We start from the raw sequence: 19,274 nt of genomic DNA, 5'->3' as shown, positions 1-19,274 counted from the left end.
AGTATGTTATTTCCCTCTCCTCTCACAGTCAATATTTGTGTGGGGCTATCTATCCTTTGGGGATTTTCTCTGAGGCAAGATAGGTTTCCTGTTTCTGTCTTTAGGGGTAGATAGAACTTAGGCTGTGCCGAGGGGTCTGGGGAGTGTTAGGTACCCCCCACGGCTACTTCTAGTTGCGCTGCTAGGTTCAGGGTTTGCGGTCAGTACAGGGACCACCTTCTCCAGAGTCCGTCTCATGCTGCTCCTAGGCCACCATATCATATCACTTCACTTTAAGTAATCCTGCGTTGTGAGTAGCTTCTGTACAACTCACTCTCTAACTGCCCCTACATTATCCTCTGCATTTGTGAGCTGTAGCTCTCCATTTCTAGTCACCTCCATTTTAGATGCAACGCATTTCTCATTTGCTGTGTTCTGGTGTCATCTATGGTGAAAGTGTACAATGACTTAGAATTATTGTCTTGTAAGGATCTGAGATGTGAATCCGGTGTCCTATTGGCCAGCTCCTAGTCACATGGTCAATAGGAGGAGCTGTTTTCCAGGCAAGTCTAAAATGTTCTTTAGTCTGAGAAATGCCCTCAAGGAGAACACACGTGGAGGCTGTTTTAACTGCAAGATCTCCTGCAGGCTTAAAGGTACCTTCACACATAACGATATTGTTAACGATATCGTTGCTTTTTGTGATGTAGCAACGATATCGTTAATGAAATCGTTATGTGAGACAGCGACCAACGATCAGGCCCCTGCTGGGAGATCGTTGGTCGCTGAATAAAGTCCAGAACTTTATTTCGTCGCTGGACTCCTGCTGACATCGCTGAATCGGCGTGTGTGACACCGATCCAGCGATGTCTTCACTGGTAACCAGGGTAAACATCGGGTAACTAAGCGCAGGGCCGCGCTTAGTAACCCGATGTTTACCCTGGTTACCATCCTAAAAGTAAAAAAAAACAAACGCTACATACTTACCTACAGCCGTCTGTCCTCCAGCGCTGTGCTCTGCTCTCCTCCTGCACTGGCTGTGAGCGTCGGTCAGCCGGAAAGCAGAGCGGTGACGTCACCGCTCTGCTTTCCGGCCGCTGTGCTCACACAGACAGTACAGGAGGAGAGCAGAGCACAGCGCTGGAGGACAGATGGCTGTAGGTAAGTATGTAGCGTTTGTTTTTTTTAACTTTTAGGATGGTAACCAGGGTAAACATCGGGTTACTAAGCGCGGCCCTGCGCTTAGTTACCCGATGTTTACCCTGGTTACCGGCATCGTTGGTCGCTGGAGAGCGGTCTGTGTGACAGCTCTCCAGCGACCAAACAGCGACGCTGCAGCGATCCGGATCGTTGTCGGTATCGCTGCAGCGTCGCTTAATGTGAAGGTACCTTAAGAGCATGGGTTCCTTGTATAACCTCTACAAACATCATTCTAAAGTCTTTCTGACTGGAATCACCTCAGTTTTTACATTCACCTATGAGTGACATCATTCTAAAGTCTTTCTGACTGGAATCACCTCAGTTTTTTTACATTCACATATGAGTGACATCATTCTAAAGTCTTTCTGACTGGAATCACCTGAGTTCACCTTTAAGTACTTGTGCACGTGCCGTGACACACTGTGGAGTTAACCCCAAGCACAGGTCTGTAACCTCTAATTGCTGCATCTACCTCCTTCTGTAAACTACCAAAAGACACTGTCCAGTGCTCTTAAAGCTTCAGGCCCCAATTACATCTCAGCATCTAATTGTGAACTGTAATTGCCGTGGACTACCCATGAGAGACTGTTCCTTATTTGTTCCAAGTTATAATTCCCGTTCTTGCTGAAGTAAAAGCAACTGTTATCCCCAAGACTGGTGTGTTGCATAATTCCTTCAGCTGTGGGCATCGTATGGGGGTGGATAGCAGGGAACGTTCGGCCTGGTCATTACAGATGTTAGGCTTGTAGCCCAAAGTAGCGCAAATACGTTGTGATGGTTTGTGCAGACAGTGGTTTAGGTTTGGTATGTGATGTCCAATTTCACTGGGACTACAGAATAAATCAATATGCGCCATTTTTCAAATCTGACAAGACCACGTGGGCAAAGCCATGAAGAGGCCTTCACAAGGGAACGTCACACCAGTTTCACTTGCAGTACTATGGTAGGTGGTGGGATATTGTATGGTAGGTGAGACCCTTCTAGTCATCATTACAGGTAAGCTAGCAAATTGATTTGGTTGTGGAACTAGTAGTATGGCCACTTCTCCAAAATGTTGATCATGCTACTATGAACAGCCTGCATCTCCTAAACATATTACCATGGCCTGCAGCATCTCCAGTTTTGTCTCACAAGAAGCACATGACTTTTCCTTTTTTGTGCTACATTGTCATTGTTAACAGATATATACATTGGTGTGAAAAAGTGTTTGCCCCCTTACTGATTTCTTATTCTTTTGCACGATTGTCACGCTTAAATATTTAAGATCAGCAAACAAATGTAAAAATTAGACAAAGATAACACAATTAAACTCAAAATGCAGTTTTCAAATGAAGGTCTTTATTAGTAAGGGAAAAAATCCAAACCTGCAGGGCCTTGTGTGAAAAAGTGATTGCCCCCTAAACCTAATATCTGAATGGGCCCTTAGCAGCAACAACTTCAATCCAGTGTTTGCGATAACTGGCAAGGAATCTTTTACAACACTCTGGAGGAATTCTGCCAACTCATCTTTGCGGAATTGTGGCAATTCAGCCACATTGCAGGGTTTCCGAGCATGTACCACCTTTTTAAGGTCATGCAACAGCATCTCAATGGGATTAAGGTCAGGACTTTGATTAGGCCACTCCAAAATCTTAATTTTATTTTTCTTAAGCCATTCAGAGGCGGACTTGTTGGTGTGTTTTGGATCATTGTACTGCTGCATAACTCAAGTGCGATTCAGATTGAGGTCACAAACAGATGGCTGGACATTCTGTTTCAGGATGTTTCAGTAGACAGCAGAATTCATGGTTCCTTTTACTACAGCACGTTTTCCAGTTTTCCAGGTCCTGAAGCAGCCAACCAGCCTCGACCATCACACTACCACCACCATATTTTACTGTTGGTATGATGATCCTTTTCTGAAATGCTGTGTTACATTTACGCTAGATGTAATGTGACATACACCTTTCAAAAAGTTCAATTTTTGTCTTGTCAATCCACGGAGTATTCTCCCAAAAGTTTTTGGGATCATCATAGTTACATAGTTACATACAGTAAATCACCGAAACACTGCACTCCACAAACATCAAGGGGCCCAAAGTTCCCCCTATTTCTGTAGCGGGCCAATGTGCCCATTGTTCTACACTCACACATGACTACTACTCAGTGACCCGTTACATTTGGTGTAGTTGGCAAGATATGGGTTACACGCATGGAGAGCACAGGGTGAAGAATACTCATGATGCAATTGAAGAAGCACCTTAAAATGAACAACCTGAAATTGTACAGCATATAAATTCCAAAATGGTGGATGGTGATGAAGATATGACAGTGTCTGAAATTGAAAAAAAACAACAACATGAAGAGCAGACTCACCAAAACCTTGTCAGATGACAAATACACTCACAGGGTGTCTTATGCAAGCCTTACCTGTGTGCATTTTTGCTACTAGGCAGCCAGCCCCTCTAATGTTTGGGCAAGTGGGTGGTTGCTTTCATCAGTAGCTTGCACCTGTGCTGCTTTAGCATTTAATATCTGGGGCCTGCTGCACCCTGCGAGTGCATTTGTCATCTGACAAGGTATTGATGAGTCTGCTCTTCATGTTGTGTTTGTCTGAAATTGAACAAACTAAGATGATAGCAGACCCATCGTGGAAGTGGACAGCACCTAAGGGTGTGAAAATGTGCTCCATCCATTGGAGGTTAGATACAGAAGATGGGATGTGCTGAAGATAGGGTTCTGCCCAGAATGGGAGTCAAGTTCCAGAAGAGGGTGTGTTTCAAAATGAAGTACAGCCTATCGAGTAAGAGACGACAAGTGAAAGAGGAGTGGCTGAAGGTGGAGTGATGAGTGATGCATTGAGTGTGTCACAAGGACGGACCATGGAAGGGTGGGCAAAGAAAAAGACCATGTGGAAGCTGATACTGGGGACAGTTTGCAGTGAGGAGGGTGGAGAGCAGCAGCGCGAGCACATGAGAGTGAAATTGACCATGTCTTCCAGTGGTTAAAATTGTACCCAAAGCTGATTTATTTTTTTTGCCACACTACTCGTATAGACACAGCAGTACAGTAAAATTATTTGTGTGGCCTAGAAATAGCACAGAGACGGCTGCAGAGTAGAATTATTTTTTATGCACACTGTTCAAACAGACATGGCTGCAGAGTACACACAGTGGCTTTTGGCACAGTACTCCCTCAGATATGGATTGCAGAGTACAAACAAAGGCTTTGGCACAATATTATCATGGACATGGTTGCAGAATACACACAGCAGCTTTTGGCACAGTACTCCCACACACAGATATGGGTTGAAAAGTACACACAGTGGCTTTTGGCACAGTACTCCCATAGATACCACACAGTGGCTTTTGGCACAGTACTCCCACTGAGTCAAGTGAACAGTGCACACAGTGGATTTGTGGCAGAGTTCTCTATCTAACACTGTCCCTCACTCCAGCTGCATCTTATCCCTACACTAAGCAGAGCAGGGCGGTGGCAGCACCCGAGATATGACACTCATACACCCCTGGTCATGTGGTGCGCTGTCCAATCACAGCCATGCCAATACTTGGCATGGCTGTGATGGCTCTGGAAGTTCCCACAGCCAGACAGAAAGTTTGTTGATTGGCTGTTCTGTACCGAACACTAGGTGTCTAGTACGGACCCCGAACTTTACAGTTCGGGTTCACGCATCCCGACTTGACACTCCAGAACTCTCCAGCACTTTGTTTCCATCCATTTCTGGGTGCTTCTTGAAGTATATTTGAGGTCATTGTCCTTCTGGAAGACCCATGACCTGAGATGCAAATTTAGCTTTCTGACACTGGGCACTACATTGCAACCCAAAATCTTTTGTAATAAGATTTCATGATGCATTGCACACAGTCAGGGCACCCAATACCAGAGGCAGAAAAACAACCCCAAAACATATTTGAACTTCTGCCATATTTGACTGTAGGTACTGTGTTCTATTCTGTGTAGGTCTCATTGTGTTTTTGATCATAATAATAAAAAAATAAAATAAAAAAATAAAAAATAATAATAATAATAATAAATAGTTGAATGATGTACAGGGTGGGCCATTTATATGGATACACCTAAATAAAATTGGAATGGTTGGTGATATCAACTTCCTGTTGGTGGCACATTAGGATATGGGTGGGGAAAACTTTTCAAGATGGGTGCTGACCATGGTGGCCATTTTGAAATCGGCCATTTTGGATCCAACTTTATTATTTCCAATGGGAAGAGGGTCATAAGACACATCAAACTTATTGACAATTTCACAAGAAAAACAATGGTGCACTTGGTTTTAATGTAACTTTATTCTTTCATGAGTTATTTACAAGTTTATGACCACTTATTAAATGTGTTCAAAGTGCTGTCCATTGTGTTGGACTGTCAATGCAACCCTCTTCCCCCACTCTTGACACACTGATAGCAACACCGCAGAAGAAATGCTAGCACAGGCATTCAGTATCTGTTGTTACAGATGCTGCACATCTCATATCTTTACAAGTGTAGACAATTGCCTTCAGATGACCCCAAAGATGAAAGTCTAAGGGGGTGAGATCTGGAGACCTTGGTGGCCATTCAACTGGCCCATGACAACCAATCTACTTTCCAGGAAACTGTTCATGTAGGAATGCTCAGACCTGACACCCAAAATATGGTGTACCACCACATTATTGTAACCTTAAAATTGTTGATATTGTAAAACAATTTTGGTCCTCAGGTCCTCAGACAGTTCTGTTCTCCTCTTTCTGTTCTCCATGCTTAGTGTGGCAGACAGACACACAATGCAAAGGTTGAGTCCCCTTATCCCCTTTTTATCTGTTTTCAGGTGTGATTTAGTAGAATCTTAGTCCTTCGTCTTAGTCATGACGAAGGACTTAGATCCGAAACGCGCGTCGGGGTGCGCTATCACGGGACTTGGCTGACCCTCTTATTAAGGTATATTGCGTGCATATCCCTAGCTCCTTAACACTGTGCACCTTGGTTTATTTTGCTGTGGGGCTCCTGCTGTATCCCTTCTGCAGAGGAGCACTCTGCATTCTGCACTGCACAATTAAGGCACATGTGGACACCCGTTGTTGCGGTGCTGTCAGTACACTTAAGCTTATATATATTGGCATTTCTCATTCTGTGTCATTTGCACATTATACGTTGCAGCCTACACATTTTACCAATTGCACTTTATATATGGATGATATATTATTACCTATATTGATGATTGCCACTTTGCACATTTGATACTGCAGTTGCACACATGATTTTTCATTACACATAAGCTGAGATATATATTGGCATAATTTTGTTTTTGCCACTTTGCACTTTACATTTTAATATTTGCACCTTGTACTATCTGCATTATACATTGCGAGGCACATTACGACCTATGTTGTACTATATGTAGGTTGATATATACTGGCAGCTCTTGGCATTTGCTATTTTGCACTTTATATATTGCAATTTGTACATATTACCACCTGAATGTTATATATTGCCGAGTTTTTTTGTCTTATATAACAGGGTACATTTGCCTACATCACGGTGTATATATAACACAAGCATCTTTTTTATATAGGTTTCTATGTTGTATTTCACTTATAAATTTTTGTTCATTTTTTAGTGGTTGTTTTATTTTTTTGGGATACACTAGCCTTACATCCAGAATATATAAATATAATCGGGTCAGCCTTTACCATCTCCTTTTTATTAAATTTTAATTATAATTCATTGATATAAATATTTTTTTGTCCTGTTGTGTGCACAAATTGTTATATTATTTTACTTGCCAATCATATATAATAAAGGCATTTTTTATATCTATTCTCTGCTTGGTGACTTTTCTGGGTACTTTTATATATTGGCTGTGTTTGTTTTTACCTCGTATGCTAGTCGTTTTCCACACCCTTCTCCACAGAGCACTAATCACTGGTATATGGTATATATTATCCCTATATTGTTGATTCTGTAATCATTGGTAAATAGTGGTTGGTAGTACATCTGTGGTTGTGTCTAACAACTGTTAAGAGTAGACTTTGTGCAGCAGGCCTTCATGGTAAAATAGCTGCTAGGAAACCACTGCTAAGGACAGGCAACAAGCAGAAGAGACTTGTTTGGGCTAAAGAACACAAGGAATGGACATTAGACCAGAGAAATCTGTGCTTTGGTCTGATGAGTCCAAATTTGAGATCTTTGGTTCCAACCACCGTGTCTTTGTGCGACGGAGAAAAGGTGAACGGATGGACTCTACATCCTGGTTTTCACCGTGAAGCATGGAGGAGGAGGTGTGATGGTGTGGGGGTGCTTTGCTGGTGACACTGTTGGGGATTTATTCAAAATTAAAGGCATACTGAACCAGCATGGCTACCACAGCATCTTGGAGCGACATGCTATTCCATCCGGTTTGCGTTTAGTTGGACCATCATTTATTTTTCAACAGGACAATGACCCCAAACACACATCTCCAGGCTGTGTAAGGGCTATTTGACCAAGAAGGAGAGTGATGGGGTGCTACGCCAGATGACCTGGCCTCCACAGTCACCAGACCTGAACCCAATCGAGATGGTTTGGGGTGAGCTGGACCGCAGAGTGAAGGCAAAAGGGCCAACAAGTGCTAAGCATCTCTGGGAACTCCTTCAAGATTGTTGGAAGACCATTCCCAGTGACTACCTCTTGAAGCTCATCAAGAGAATGCCAAGAGTGTGCAAAGCAATCATCAAAGCGAAAGGTGGCTACTTTGAAGAACCTAGAATATAAGACATGTTTTCAGTTGTTTCACACTTTTTTAGTAAGTATATAATTCCACATGTGTTAATTCATACTTTTGATGCCTTCAGTGTGAATGTACAATTTTCGTAGTCATGAAAATACAGAAAAATCTTTAAATGAGAAGGTGTGTCCAAACTTTTGGTCTGTTCTGTATAACATATGTGGGGAGATGAGGAAAACTGAGAGACACTTATATTTGCTTTATATTTGCTAAGGTCAATGTCTTGAAGCAGCTGAGAGAATTATGAACAAGCACGAACTCTTCTGAAAAACAAGAACAAAGATTGAAGGACGAGAGGCTTATTTTTAATTTCTCTTCCACTCAGCAGGTGTTTTGGTGTTACAAGTACAGATTATGTCTTGTCTAATAAATTCAATGAAAAGTACTTTGTGTTTCCATCGTGTACAAAATTCAAGATTGGTTAGCTGTGATTGAATAAATGATTGACTAATAATGGTAGATTCTATCTAATTTGTATCTAGTTCTCTAATGTTTTCTACAATGTATAGGTAAATTTAAACAGCCTGGAGTTTGCATGTTATTTCGATAGGGGGTATTTTTTATTTTATAGAATCCGTAAGCAATATTTGTAGCACAGCACAATTAGACACGGACATTGTACAGCGACAATGAGTCCCAACTGGTTCATATGATTTAATTGTACAACATGCATCTATTTAAAAGCAACATGGGGAGCAGGACTGTAGACAAATATATTTATGTTTTGTGTTTACGTATATATATTTTTACATTTTTACATATATGTTATACATATATTATGTTCGGTTATTCTACATTGAGTTCACAATTATTAGACAAGTATATTTATCATATTATCATTATTATGCAGATTTTCCAGCTCAACGCTGGATAAACTGAATGCTTATTGGATGAAGCAAATGTGTACTTGTGTAATGACACAGGATGTGGCCTTGGTATAAGAATACCCTTTATCAAGGAGTGCAGAATTATTAGCCAGCTTATTTTCTTCAGACAAAATGGCCAATAGCCAGAGATTTAACTAAAAATTCTCTTGCTAAGATATTGAGGTGTGATCACAGAACCAGCACAAATTTTGTTGGAAATAGTCAATAGACTGGCAAAAAACGTGTTACAAACAAAAGAGGCACATTAACTGCCAAAGATTTGAGAAAATGTGAAGTGACCAGGAACCCATCATCCACCAGATCTGTCATATTCCAGAACTGCAACCTCCCTGGAGTGCCCAGAAGTAAAAGATTTTCAGTGCTCAGAGACATGGCCAAGGTAAGGAGGATAAAACCTGACCAGTGACCACCACTGATGAAGACACATAAGGTGACACATCATGACTTGGTTAAGAAATATCTGAAGAATGATCTTTCATAGGTTTTATGGACTGACAAGAGTGTCACCTGATGGATCCAATAAATGGGCCCTTGGCAGGATCAGTAATGAGTACAAACGTCCTCTTTGAGTTTTGACTTTGATGCCAGCAAGATGGAGGATGGGTACTGCTATGCGCTTGTATTATTTAAAATGAGCTAGCTGGACCTTTTCAAGTTGAAGATTAAAGGTACCTTCACACTAAACAATATCGCTAGCGATCCGTGACGTTGCAGCGTCCTGGCTAGCGATATCGTTCAGTGTGACACGCAGCAGCGATCAGAATCCTGCTGTGATATCGCTGGTCGGGGCTAGAGGGCCAGAACTTTCTTCGGTCGCTGGCTCTCCCGCTGACATCACTGAATCGGCGTGTGTGACGCCGATTCAGCGATGTCTTTGCTGGTAACCAGGGTAAACATCGGGTTACTAAGCGCAGGGCCGCGCTTAGTAACCCGATGTTTACCCTGGATACCATCCTAAAAGTAAAAAAAACAAACGCTTCATACTTACCTTTGGCTGTCTGTCCCTCGGCGCTCTGCTTTCCTGCACTCACTGTGAGCACAGCGGCTGGAAAGCAGAGCGGTGACGTCACCGCTCTGCTTTCCAGCCGCTGTGCTCACAGCCAGTACAGAGAAGCAGAGCCCTGCGCTTAGTAACCCGATGTTTACCCTGGTTACCGGCATCGTTGGTCGCTGGAGAGCTGTCTGTGTGACAGCTCTCCAGCGACCAAACAGCGACGCTGCAGCGATCCGGATCGTTGTCTGGATCGCTGCAGCGTCGTTTAGTGTGAAGGTACCTTTAGGGTATGTGCCCACGCTGTGGATTTTTCCGCAGCGGATTTGGAAAATCCGCAGTGCAAAACCACTGCGGTTTTCACTGCGGATTTTCTTGCGATTTCTTCTGCGGATTCATCTGCGGTTTATCACCAGCACTTTCCTATTGGTGCTGGTTGCAAACCGCTGCGGAATCCGCACAAACAATTGACATGCTGCAGCATTTTCCGCAGCATGTGCACAGCGTTTTTTTTATACCCCTTGGTTTACATGGTACTGTAAACTTTGGGAAAACTGCTGCGGATCCGCAGGGGTCAAATCCGCTGCGGATCCGCAGCAAAAACCGCAGCGTGTGCACACAGCCTTACTCAAATTAAACTCCCAAATCTACTGTCACTTACCGACACAGACATAAAATGGTCCTTGTGCCAGAAAAATATAAGGGCCCTTTGCAGCTCAAGAACTCAATATAATGCACACTCTTGGGCCTCTAGCGGCTGCACAGGTTGCACCAATAATATGTCCACTCCTGGGTACTTGGTACATTAAATTGACTCTGGTAGATGCCAAAGACTCCTGCCCTTACAAGGCAGTCCACAGCTGACCCTCACATCTGAGTGGCCCTGGACTGTCACTAACAGAGGCCAGTGACACTGCGCTCTCTTTCCGGCTATGCACTTCACATAAGAGCCAGCGACGGAGCGCACTGTCCATGTGCACTGAAAAGAGTATCACAAAGAGAGGCCACATTTACATGTTCAGTGTTTGGTCAGTATTTTACACCAGTATTTGGTCATTTTTTACCTCAGTATTTGTAAGCTAAAACCAGGAGTGGAACAAGCAAAGGAAAAGTAATAGAAGCACATCACCACTTCTGCAATTTTCATCCACTCCTGGTTTTGTCTTACAAATGCTAATGAAAAATACTATCCAAATACTGAACATGTGAATATGGTCTAAGAAGGGCGCTTGTACTGAGCATATGTCGGAATTAACAGCAGCCATATGTTTAGTATAGCAGGAACTAGCCCAGCCCCTGAAACGGATGTCACTGATGACGCTTCATTTCAGGGTGGGGACAGAAACTGTGACAGTGATCATGGCCTTTGCCCTTTGATGATGTCCTATTTGAGTATCCCAGCTTTTACTGGGGATTCTCAAACAGAATGTCATCATAATAAAGCAGTTAGATTAGAGACTCAATTATAGGATCTTTTTAATTAAATATAATAGAATGTACAATAAATAGATAGTCATTAGGATGAAAATCAATATTAGTTTTGGACAAGCCCTTTATTGTGTCAGCTGAGCACATGCTGTCATGAGGCAAGTACGTGCAATTGTATCGTGGTTCTGACATGCTACAATTTCTGTTTTACTTTGCAAACCTGTGATCAATCATTCTAGATTTTTATACAGAATCATTGCTTCCTTGCTGAAAGATTCTTTTCTTTACATTTCCATTACTGAATAAAAACAATACCATCATTTCTTAATACTTACAGTGTCCAGAATGTCCTGGAGCATGCCAATGCAGCGGCTAGGTTCACATTGCGTTAGTGCAACCCGTTTAGCGCTAGCGCTAGCGGGTTGCGCTAACGCAATGTTTTTAATGGGGCTGCGTCCCGGGGTCGCGGTACGTCCCCGCTCTCGCAGATCCCCGATCTGCGAGAGCGGGGAACGGACCGTGGGCGCGCCTCGGACGCTGCAAGCAGCGTCCGCGGCGCGCCAGGAAACACAGGCGCGTCGCATAGCGCGTGCCGAACATGGCACGCGCTAGTGCTGCGCGTTCCCATTGCTGTGAATGGGCGCGCTAACGGACGCGTTGCACGGCGTTAATTTCACCGTGCAACGCTGTCCGTTAGCGCTTTCCCATTAACGCAATGTGAACCCAGCCTTATAATTATATTGAGGGTTGGTTATTCTTTCTGAATCCCACAGTTACAAATATCTGGATGACAAGTTTCACTCGTTGCGATTTGTTTCTGCAGCAAAACCTTCTCTCTTTTCAGTAAGAAACTTGCTGCAAATAAGCAGGTTTTGCTTGGTTTTTGTTGCATATTTGTGCGTTTTTTTTGCAGCAGTTTTGTAAAACTACATTGGCCTCTGGTGCATGCTGATAAAGTTTAGTGCCCCCCCCAAAAAAAAATAAATAAATCTGATTCTATCTCCTCAGGATTTGGCACACAAAAATGCAGCAAAACCTGATACCTGTGTTTTTCATCATTTTTTTCACCACCCATTAATTTCAATGGGTTAAAAATGTTGAAAAAAAGCTGGAAGAAGTGACATGCTCTATTCTGCAAAACCTAAGGTTTTGCACAAACTACAGAGGACATAAAAACCAAGCATGATATTTCTGAAATTTTATAGACATAGCTGGTACTGCAAAACGTTGCTAAAATTAGCATTAAAAAAGATGAAAAAAACGCACCAAAAACGCATACATGTGAACATTCCCTTATTTGACAACTTAGTACTCGATCTGCTCTCCCATTTGGCTGACAGTTTCATGCTGCACCACTAGAATTAACCTACTATGCCACATTGTCACAAATCACAGTAGATAAAAGGGTAGGCGATTTTTAAGTATCATTCATATGATCAATGTTAAAGGGGTTGCCCAGGACTATGAAATTAAGTCTTTCCTTAGCATAAGTCATCAGTATTAGAGTGATAGAATTATGACACTATACTTCCCCACTGATATCAACTGTTAGGAGCATCCACTTTGGTCTGGACATAAACTGGATTGGTGCCAGAACAGCACAGCTCTATACACTGTATACTCAGTAGTAGCCATTTTTGGGTACTACAGTTCAGCGCCCATTATTTTAGTACGTGAAAAAAGCCACTACACAGTATAAGGAGCTGTGGTGCTGCGGCCAACACAGGACCGGCTAACAGGAGATTGGTAGGGGGGTTGGATATAGGGTCCTCACCCATCTGATATTGATTAACTATCCCAATAATAGTTCATCATTTACGCAGTTCTAGACAACCCCTTTAAGGTAACCACACACATAAGATAGCTGCAAGACAACAGCTATTTATTTCTATCCTTCCATACACAAAAGCATGTGTTCTGTATAATGAGAAGAAGCCAGACTCAAAGGATTGGACAAAATGATTAGACATTTCAATTCAATGTAGAAGGTCCGAATATATCAGAAAATTTGGCTGAGTGTACCCTAATGTTTATGAGGGACTTGCTGTGGACTCTGTGTTTAGTCAAATCAGTGTAATGGATTGCTGCAATGACAACCCTTGTCTTTTGGATTTCATTTACGGTTAATATAATTGTGCGGTGTTCATGTAAGTCATTGTAATCAACATAGAAGAAATTTTGACAAAATAAATTAGAAAAATGGGAGCATCTGAGATTTCTTAAAGAAAGCAGAACAGCGATGAATTCACTAAAAATCTAAAACCAAGGAATTAAATAAATATATCGTTTTACTTACCTGTGGCCCAGGTTGACCCTGTAAGGTGATAAATGTTACAAAGTTATTAAAATTTTACTAATTAATTAAAATGTTACAAATTTACACACGTTTTACAACATTGCTCATATACTCTTCAAAGACAATTACTAAATAATTAAAAAAGTTTATTTTTAACAGCTTATCATTTGTAAAATGCAGAGGAACCTGGAGGGCATTCCTTGATGGGTGCAATCAAGGTCTATAATTACGTAGTTCATTAGACAGAATTTGGGGCAATTATCTTCTATCGTGAATGATTATTCTGAATAGAATAAGAGCTGTGAGATTCCTTTCTTAGGAAAGTAAAGCAAGGCTAGAGAGCCAAAATGGATCTAAATTGAGTAGAATTTACACCAACATTTATAAAAGTAAAGTACCCCTGAGCAGTATGCCATGTTTTTCAACGTGTTGGTTAACATAGCGCTCTTGGTGTCCCCTGCTAGAGAATAAAGCATAGGTTACTCGACAAATGGATATGCGTGATTCATGTGAGCTTCCACACCAATTTTCTACCTCTTACTCTTAACCCCAACCTTAACCTTTATTAGGAAATCCCAATAAACACTCCACACTTCAGTTGGATTAATTGGCCACAGCAGCCTTTTATTAACATTTAATGCAATTTTTTATTTTTTAACAAAACATCCCAGAAGGAGTGGTCCTTGAAGCCCCAAAAATCACAAACCTCAGGTTTTATAATCCCAACTTTGACTCAGGTCGAGTATTGCCTCTAGCCACTATGCAGCAGCTCAGAGGCACCTATCAACCCATCTGGCCAACGTCCAGCACCATTAATCACGGGTCCCCTTTAATCCCTTCCACAGGATTATTTAATTACCCATCCACTTGAATCCACCCAGGGCGGTCCAGGACCTCTTGAGATTCCCCCCTCTGATCCGCCATTCACCAACACCACCAACTTCAATGACCTCCCCCACTGCCATAACATATACAGTATTTATTCAGTCTTTAAAAAGAAACATTATTCCGAACCCCTTAAAATGCTGCAATACTATTATCCAACAACACCAGATATAAAATACAACAAGCATCCCCATTACATATCATAACCAAATAAGGGAGGGTAAGTGGGAGCTTCTTACCACTGTAAGTGGTACCTAAAATGGTTGCCTTAACATGGCTGACCCCTTTTATATTGGTGCCCCATAACCCCACATCTGACCCCTCCTCCCCCCAGACCTAAGACCAACACCACATATTTCAAGCATATTAACCCCACACTACTCATTAATTACCCATCCCTAGCTCACTATATTCCTTGTTGTTCTCCCTTTAAGGCCAGTGGCCCAGTATGGCCTTACTGGACAATTCCAAGCTGTACATGGCATTAACACTCTCAGCAGAAATGGGTCAATGTTTGGCTCCTTTGCTAATGGAAATGTAAAAATAGTTTGTGCCATGACAAATTTTCACACATATACCAAGCAAGCATACCATTAAATCAACTGTTAGGGCTGGTGGAACGCACCAAATAATATAATGAGTGATAAGAGGTGTGATCGCAGCCCGGGGTCCACCGTGCAGAGATGGAACCTGCTGCTAAGTAATGGCGGACACAATATGGCGGTATAACGTGTTCACATATGGGTTAGCTTCACCCGGTATGAAAAGGGAGATGAACCCTGTTGCTTCACAGGGCCACCGAACCGCAGAGTGAGCACTAGAGAGAGGTCACAGAACTCTGCCCCAAGGACAGGAGGAAGAGTCCCTCTAGACCACTAGTGCTCGGTGCCGCAATTGTGGTGCCAGGGGAAAACAAACTAATATTTACCACATGAGAGTGTGTACAGTGCCGCACTGACGGACGCCACTAACCACCTTGTGTAGGGCCAGGAAAGCTGGGCGCCGCATCCCTTGCTTCACTATCGTCCCCGGCGCCTGCGCATTAAGTTTTTTTTCGGGCATGCGCAGTTGCGCTGCCCTTCGTACTTACAGCGCAGGCGCCGGGAACGATAATGAAGCAAGAGGAGGCGGCGCCCGGCGCGCACAGGCCCGGAGAGGCGTCTGGCTTAGGAAGGAAAGACTCGCCTCCCTGGTGATTTCAGGGTATGAGGGGCGCATTTTATAAACTTTTATTTCAGCGTGTGCAAGGAGCATAACTAAAAGAGCCATCTTGTCAGAATGCAGCATATGTGCTGCACAAGGTGGCTCTTTTAGTTACAAACTCCTGAGGGGGGCGACAGGTTCCCTTTAAGAGGCTAAGGACCAATTAATATGAGTCAAAAACTGGCTGAGCTTGTTGGTCAGCAGCAACATCTACCAGAGTAAAGTAAATAAGTGCTATTAAGAATATGAAAAGTATGTGGGAATCGATGATCGTAGTATCAGTTGTTCATTACTATGATTGCAACATGTTATTGGATGTATAATGAGCACCAATTTATAATCCATATTGCTGGTTCCTAATGTAAAGGGTCCATGCGAAAAGCATTGATGTCTTTGTCATGCTCCTCATACCATTCCTGAATTATCTTTGCAAAGTGGCAGGGGGCATTATCCAGCTGAAGGATCTACCTTGTTTCTCCAAAAATAAGATAAGGTATTAAATTATTTTTTGCTACGAAAAATAGATTAGGGCTTATTTTCAGATTCACATTTATTTTTGAACACAAAAAAAATCAACATCAACATAACTTTCTAAACTAGGAATTCCATCATGAATTTTTCCATGTACAACTATCCATTCTTTACAAATGCTGACAAAGAATGAGGAGTTAGAACGATCACTAATAAATCGTTCTGTCCCCATACATATCATGTTATTGGCAGCACATCTCCTGTTTACATTGGCTGAAATGTTACATTTGTGTCCCCACGGCTGCATGATTTGTGGCTGCTAGACAACCTGAACACATGCAAGGATTGCCTGTTTGTTAGAGAATCCCCACATGTATTCAGGCTGTATAGCAGCCACAAATCATGCTGCTGCGTAGACAAAAACATAATCTCTGAGCACGCCCAAGATACTCGGAGACCACCCGAGCATGCTCGGAAATCTCGAAAACAAGCATACTCGCTCATCACTAGAGAAGATCCTAAAGCAGACATCATATAAATGTATAAAGGCCTATGGTATTTTGACTGAAATACATTTCTAACCCCCATGTGGACGCCTCCTGATTTAGAATTTGATGTCCATGTAAGTAGTATTTGCAAAGTGGTGCATGTGCTTTGTAACAAGATTACCATATACTGTGACCGAGCACACTGATGTTGTAATAATGCACTAGTAGCATTGTAGAGAAATGCGACACCTGTTAACCCAACTCATAACGCTGATAAAGATAATAGAATCTATGTAAAATACCTCTACTGATCAAAGGCTTCATCCTCAAGCCTTTCCCATTAATCTCCAACCTGATCGCTATCTATGTGCTTCACTCACTGGGAATTATCTGTGAAATCTATGTGAATGACCATGAAAAAAGTGACAAATTGCCAAGCAAAGGCTAAAGCTGCGCACGTTTTAGGGATAAATGATGGGATCTATCGTTCTCCGATACAGATGCTTTCACTGTTAAATCATTCTATATTACACACTTGTGCAAACATCACCCTTAGGTCAATAAACAGAATGTAAAAAGTACTGAATCACTATCATGATTTCCAGCTCCAGAAATGATATAGCCCTTTTTTTAGTGTAGCCCTGAGTTTAGAAACTCTGTGAGGTGTCAGATCAAAGATAGCTCAGAAATTTATAATGCTTTCAATCTGATACTGAATGTTTTTTTTCTTTAACCTGCATCTGCACAGAATGAAAGGCCATATGTTTAAAAAATGGACAATGACAGTCGGGCCGTCCATAACTGCTGGAAACAGCTGGGGCTAAGTCAATGAGCTAGTCAAACTGCCCCAGCTCTTAGTTCTAGCTGAATTATATATGTCCAAATCACCAGCTCTAAAGCTGTAAAACTCACGACCAAAACCTGCTAAGTAAAATTTTTTGTTATTTTGTTCAGCATCAGTCAAACATTTATCGAAAATCCTACAAAAATGCCAGAGATCTCCAAGATAAGACAATAATATGCTGTCCCGCAACCATGTTCAACAGGCACCAATATTTGCTTCATTTCATTTTGGTCAGTACCTACATTTTTATTTTATTTTCCATCCCATGGCATACTTTCAGCAAGCAGTACAGTGTGCTGAATAATAACAGTGTGTAATGTACACAGTTAGGATCTGGCTCTACTCGCTGGCTTGAGTGGTCAAAACGTGGGTCAGGTATGCTATTTGCATGCTTGTAGTCACATGCCAACTAGATTCTCATCTACTCTCAATTTTCTATGAGAAGTGTTGTGAGTTCTGTGGCGGAGCTCCCTCCTGTGGTCACGGGTGGTGCTTCGGCTGGTTCTCTCTGTGGGCTTCCGTTGGTGGAGGAGAGTGGTGCTGCGGCTTCTGGGTTTCCTTCCTCGGGTGATGTGGTGAGGTCGTTGGGTGCTGCTCTATTTGACTCCACCTGGTGCTTTGATCCTGGCTTCCAGTCAATGTTCTAGTATTGGACCTGTCTCCTCCTGGATCGTTCCTGTGGCCTGCTGCTCTGCATAGCTAAGTTCCGCTTTTGCTATTTTGTTTGCTGTTTTTTCTGTCCAGCATTGCTTATTTGTTTTTTCTTGCTTGCTGGAAGCTCTGGGACGCAGAGGGTGTACCTCCGTGCCGTTAGTTCGGTACGGAGGGTCTTTTTGCCCCCTTTGCGTGGTTGTTTGTAGGGTTTTGTGTTGACCGCAAAGTTACCTTTCCAATCCTCGCTCTGTTCAGAAAGTCGGGCCTCACTTTGCTAAATCTATTTCATCTCTACGTTTGTCTTTTCATCTTAACTCACAGTCATTATATGTGGGGGCTGCCTTTTCCTTTGGGGTATTTCTCTGAGGCAAGGTAGGCTTATTTTCTATCTTCAGGCTAGCTAGTTTCTCAGGCTGTGGCGAGTTTCATAGGGAGCCTTAGGCGCAATCCACGGCTGCCTCTAGTGTGTGGTTGGAGAGGATTAGGGATTGCGGTCAGCAGAGTTTCCACGTCTCAGAGCTCGTTCTATATTTTTGGGTTATTGTCAGGTCACTGTATGTGCTCTGACTTCTATGTCCATTGTGGTACTGAATTACCAGATCGTAACAGTACTGGAAACCAAAATACTAATGATTCTCAATAGAGGGAAAAAAGAAGTTCTGAGACCATTTTTTTTTCTCTGAACTGTGTTTTGCCTTTTTTTTCCCCTAGACATTTGGGTGGTTCAGGACACAGGTGTAGCGATGGACATTAAAGGTCTGTCTTCATGTGTGGATCAGCTCACGGCAAGAGTACAAAATATTCAAGACTTTGTGGTTCAGAATTCTATGTTAGAACCAGGAAAGAAATATATCTTGGTACCGTGTTAGCCAGTGGATAGAAAAATATTTAGAATTGAGAGTCCTCAGTGGTTGATACCTTTTAATGGCTAACTGAAAAGATGGTAACAAATTGCAAGCTTTCGAGACTACACAGGTCTCTTCATCAGGCAAAGACTAAAACAAATTCTGAAGAATCACATATTTATGCACAACATAGTATAGGGAAAAAAAAAAAAAAAAAAGAGGGGAAAAAAAACCATGGATAAGCCAGGTGACATGAAGCAGAATTACCATGGGTGATAAACAGTTACGTCCATAAATATTGGGCCAATTAATCAATATTTATGGACGTAACTGTTTATCACCCATG

General features: G+C 42.3%; 1 protein-coding gene across 1 annotated transcript in view; it reads right to left on the bottom strand.

Annotated features, from left to right (window-relative positions):
* The window catches only part of COL25A1 (collagen type XXV alpha 1 chain), a 675,823-nt gene that overhangs the window by 309,410 nt on the left and 347,139 nt on the right, over positions 1 to 19,274 (bottom strand). The window contains exon 5 of the mRNA XM_069743865.1: positions 13,539 to 13,556. Within this exon, the coding sequence (XP_069599966.1) occupies positions 13,539 to 13,556 (18 nt within the window). The remainder of the gene's footprint in view (positions 1 to 13,538; positions 13,557 to 19,274) is intronic.

The sequence above is a fragment of the Ranitomeya imitator genome, chromosome 1, assembly GCF_032444005.1.
Source record: "Ranitomeya imitator isolate aRanImi1 chromosome 1, aRanImi1.pri, whole genome shotgun sequence".
Classification (NCBI taxonomy): Eukaryota; Metazoa; Chordata; class Amphibia; order Anura; family Dendrobatidae; genus Ranitomeya; species Ranitomeya imitator.
The sequence above is the reverse complement of the archived record's forward strand: the minus strand, read 5'-3'. Positions and strand labels throughout refer to the sequence as shown.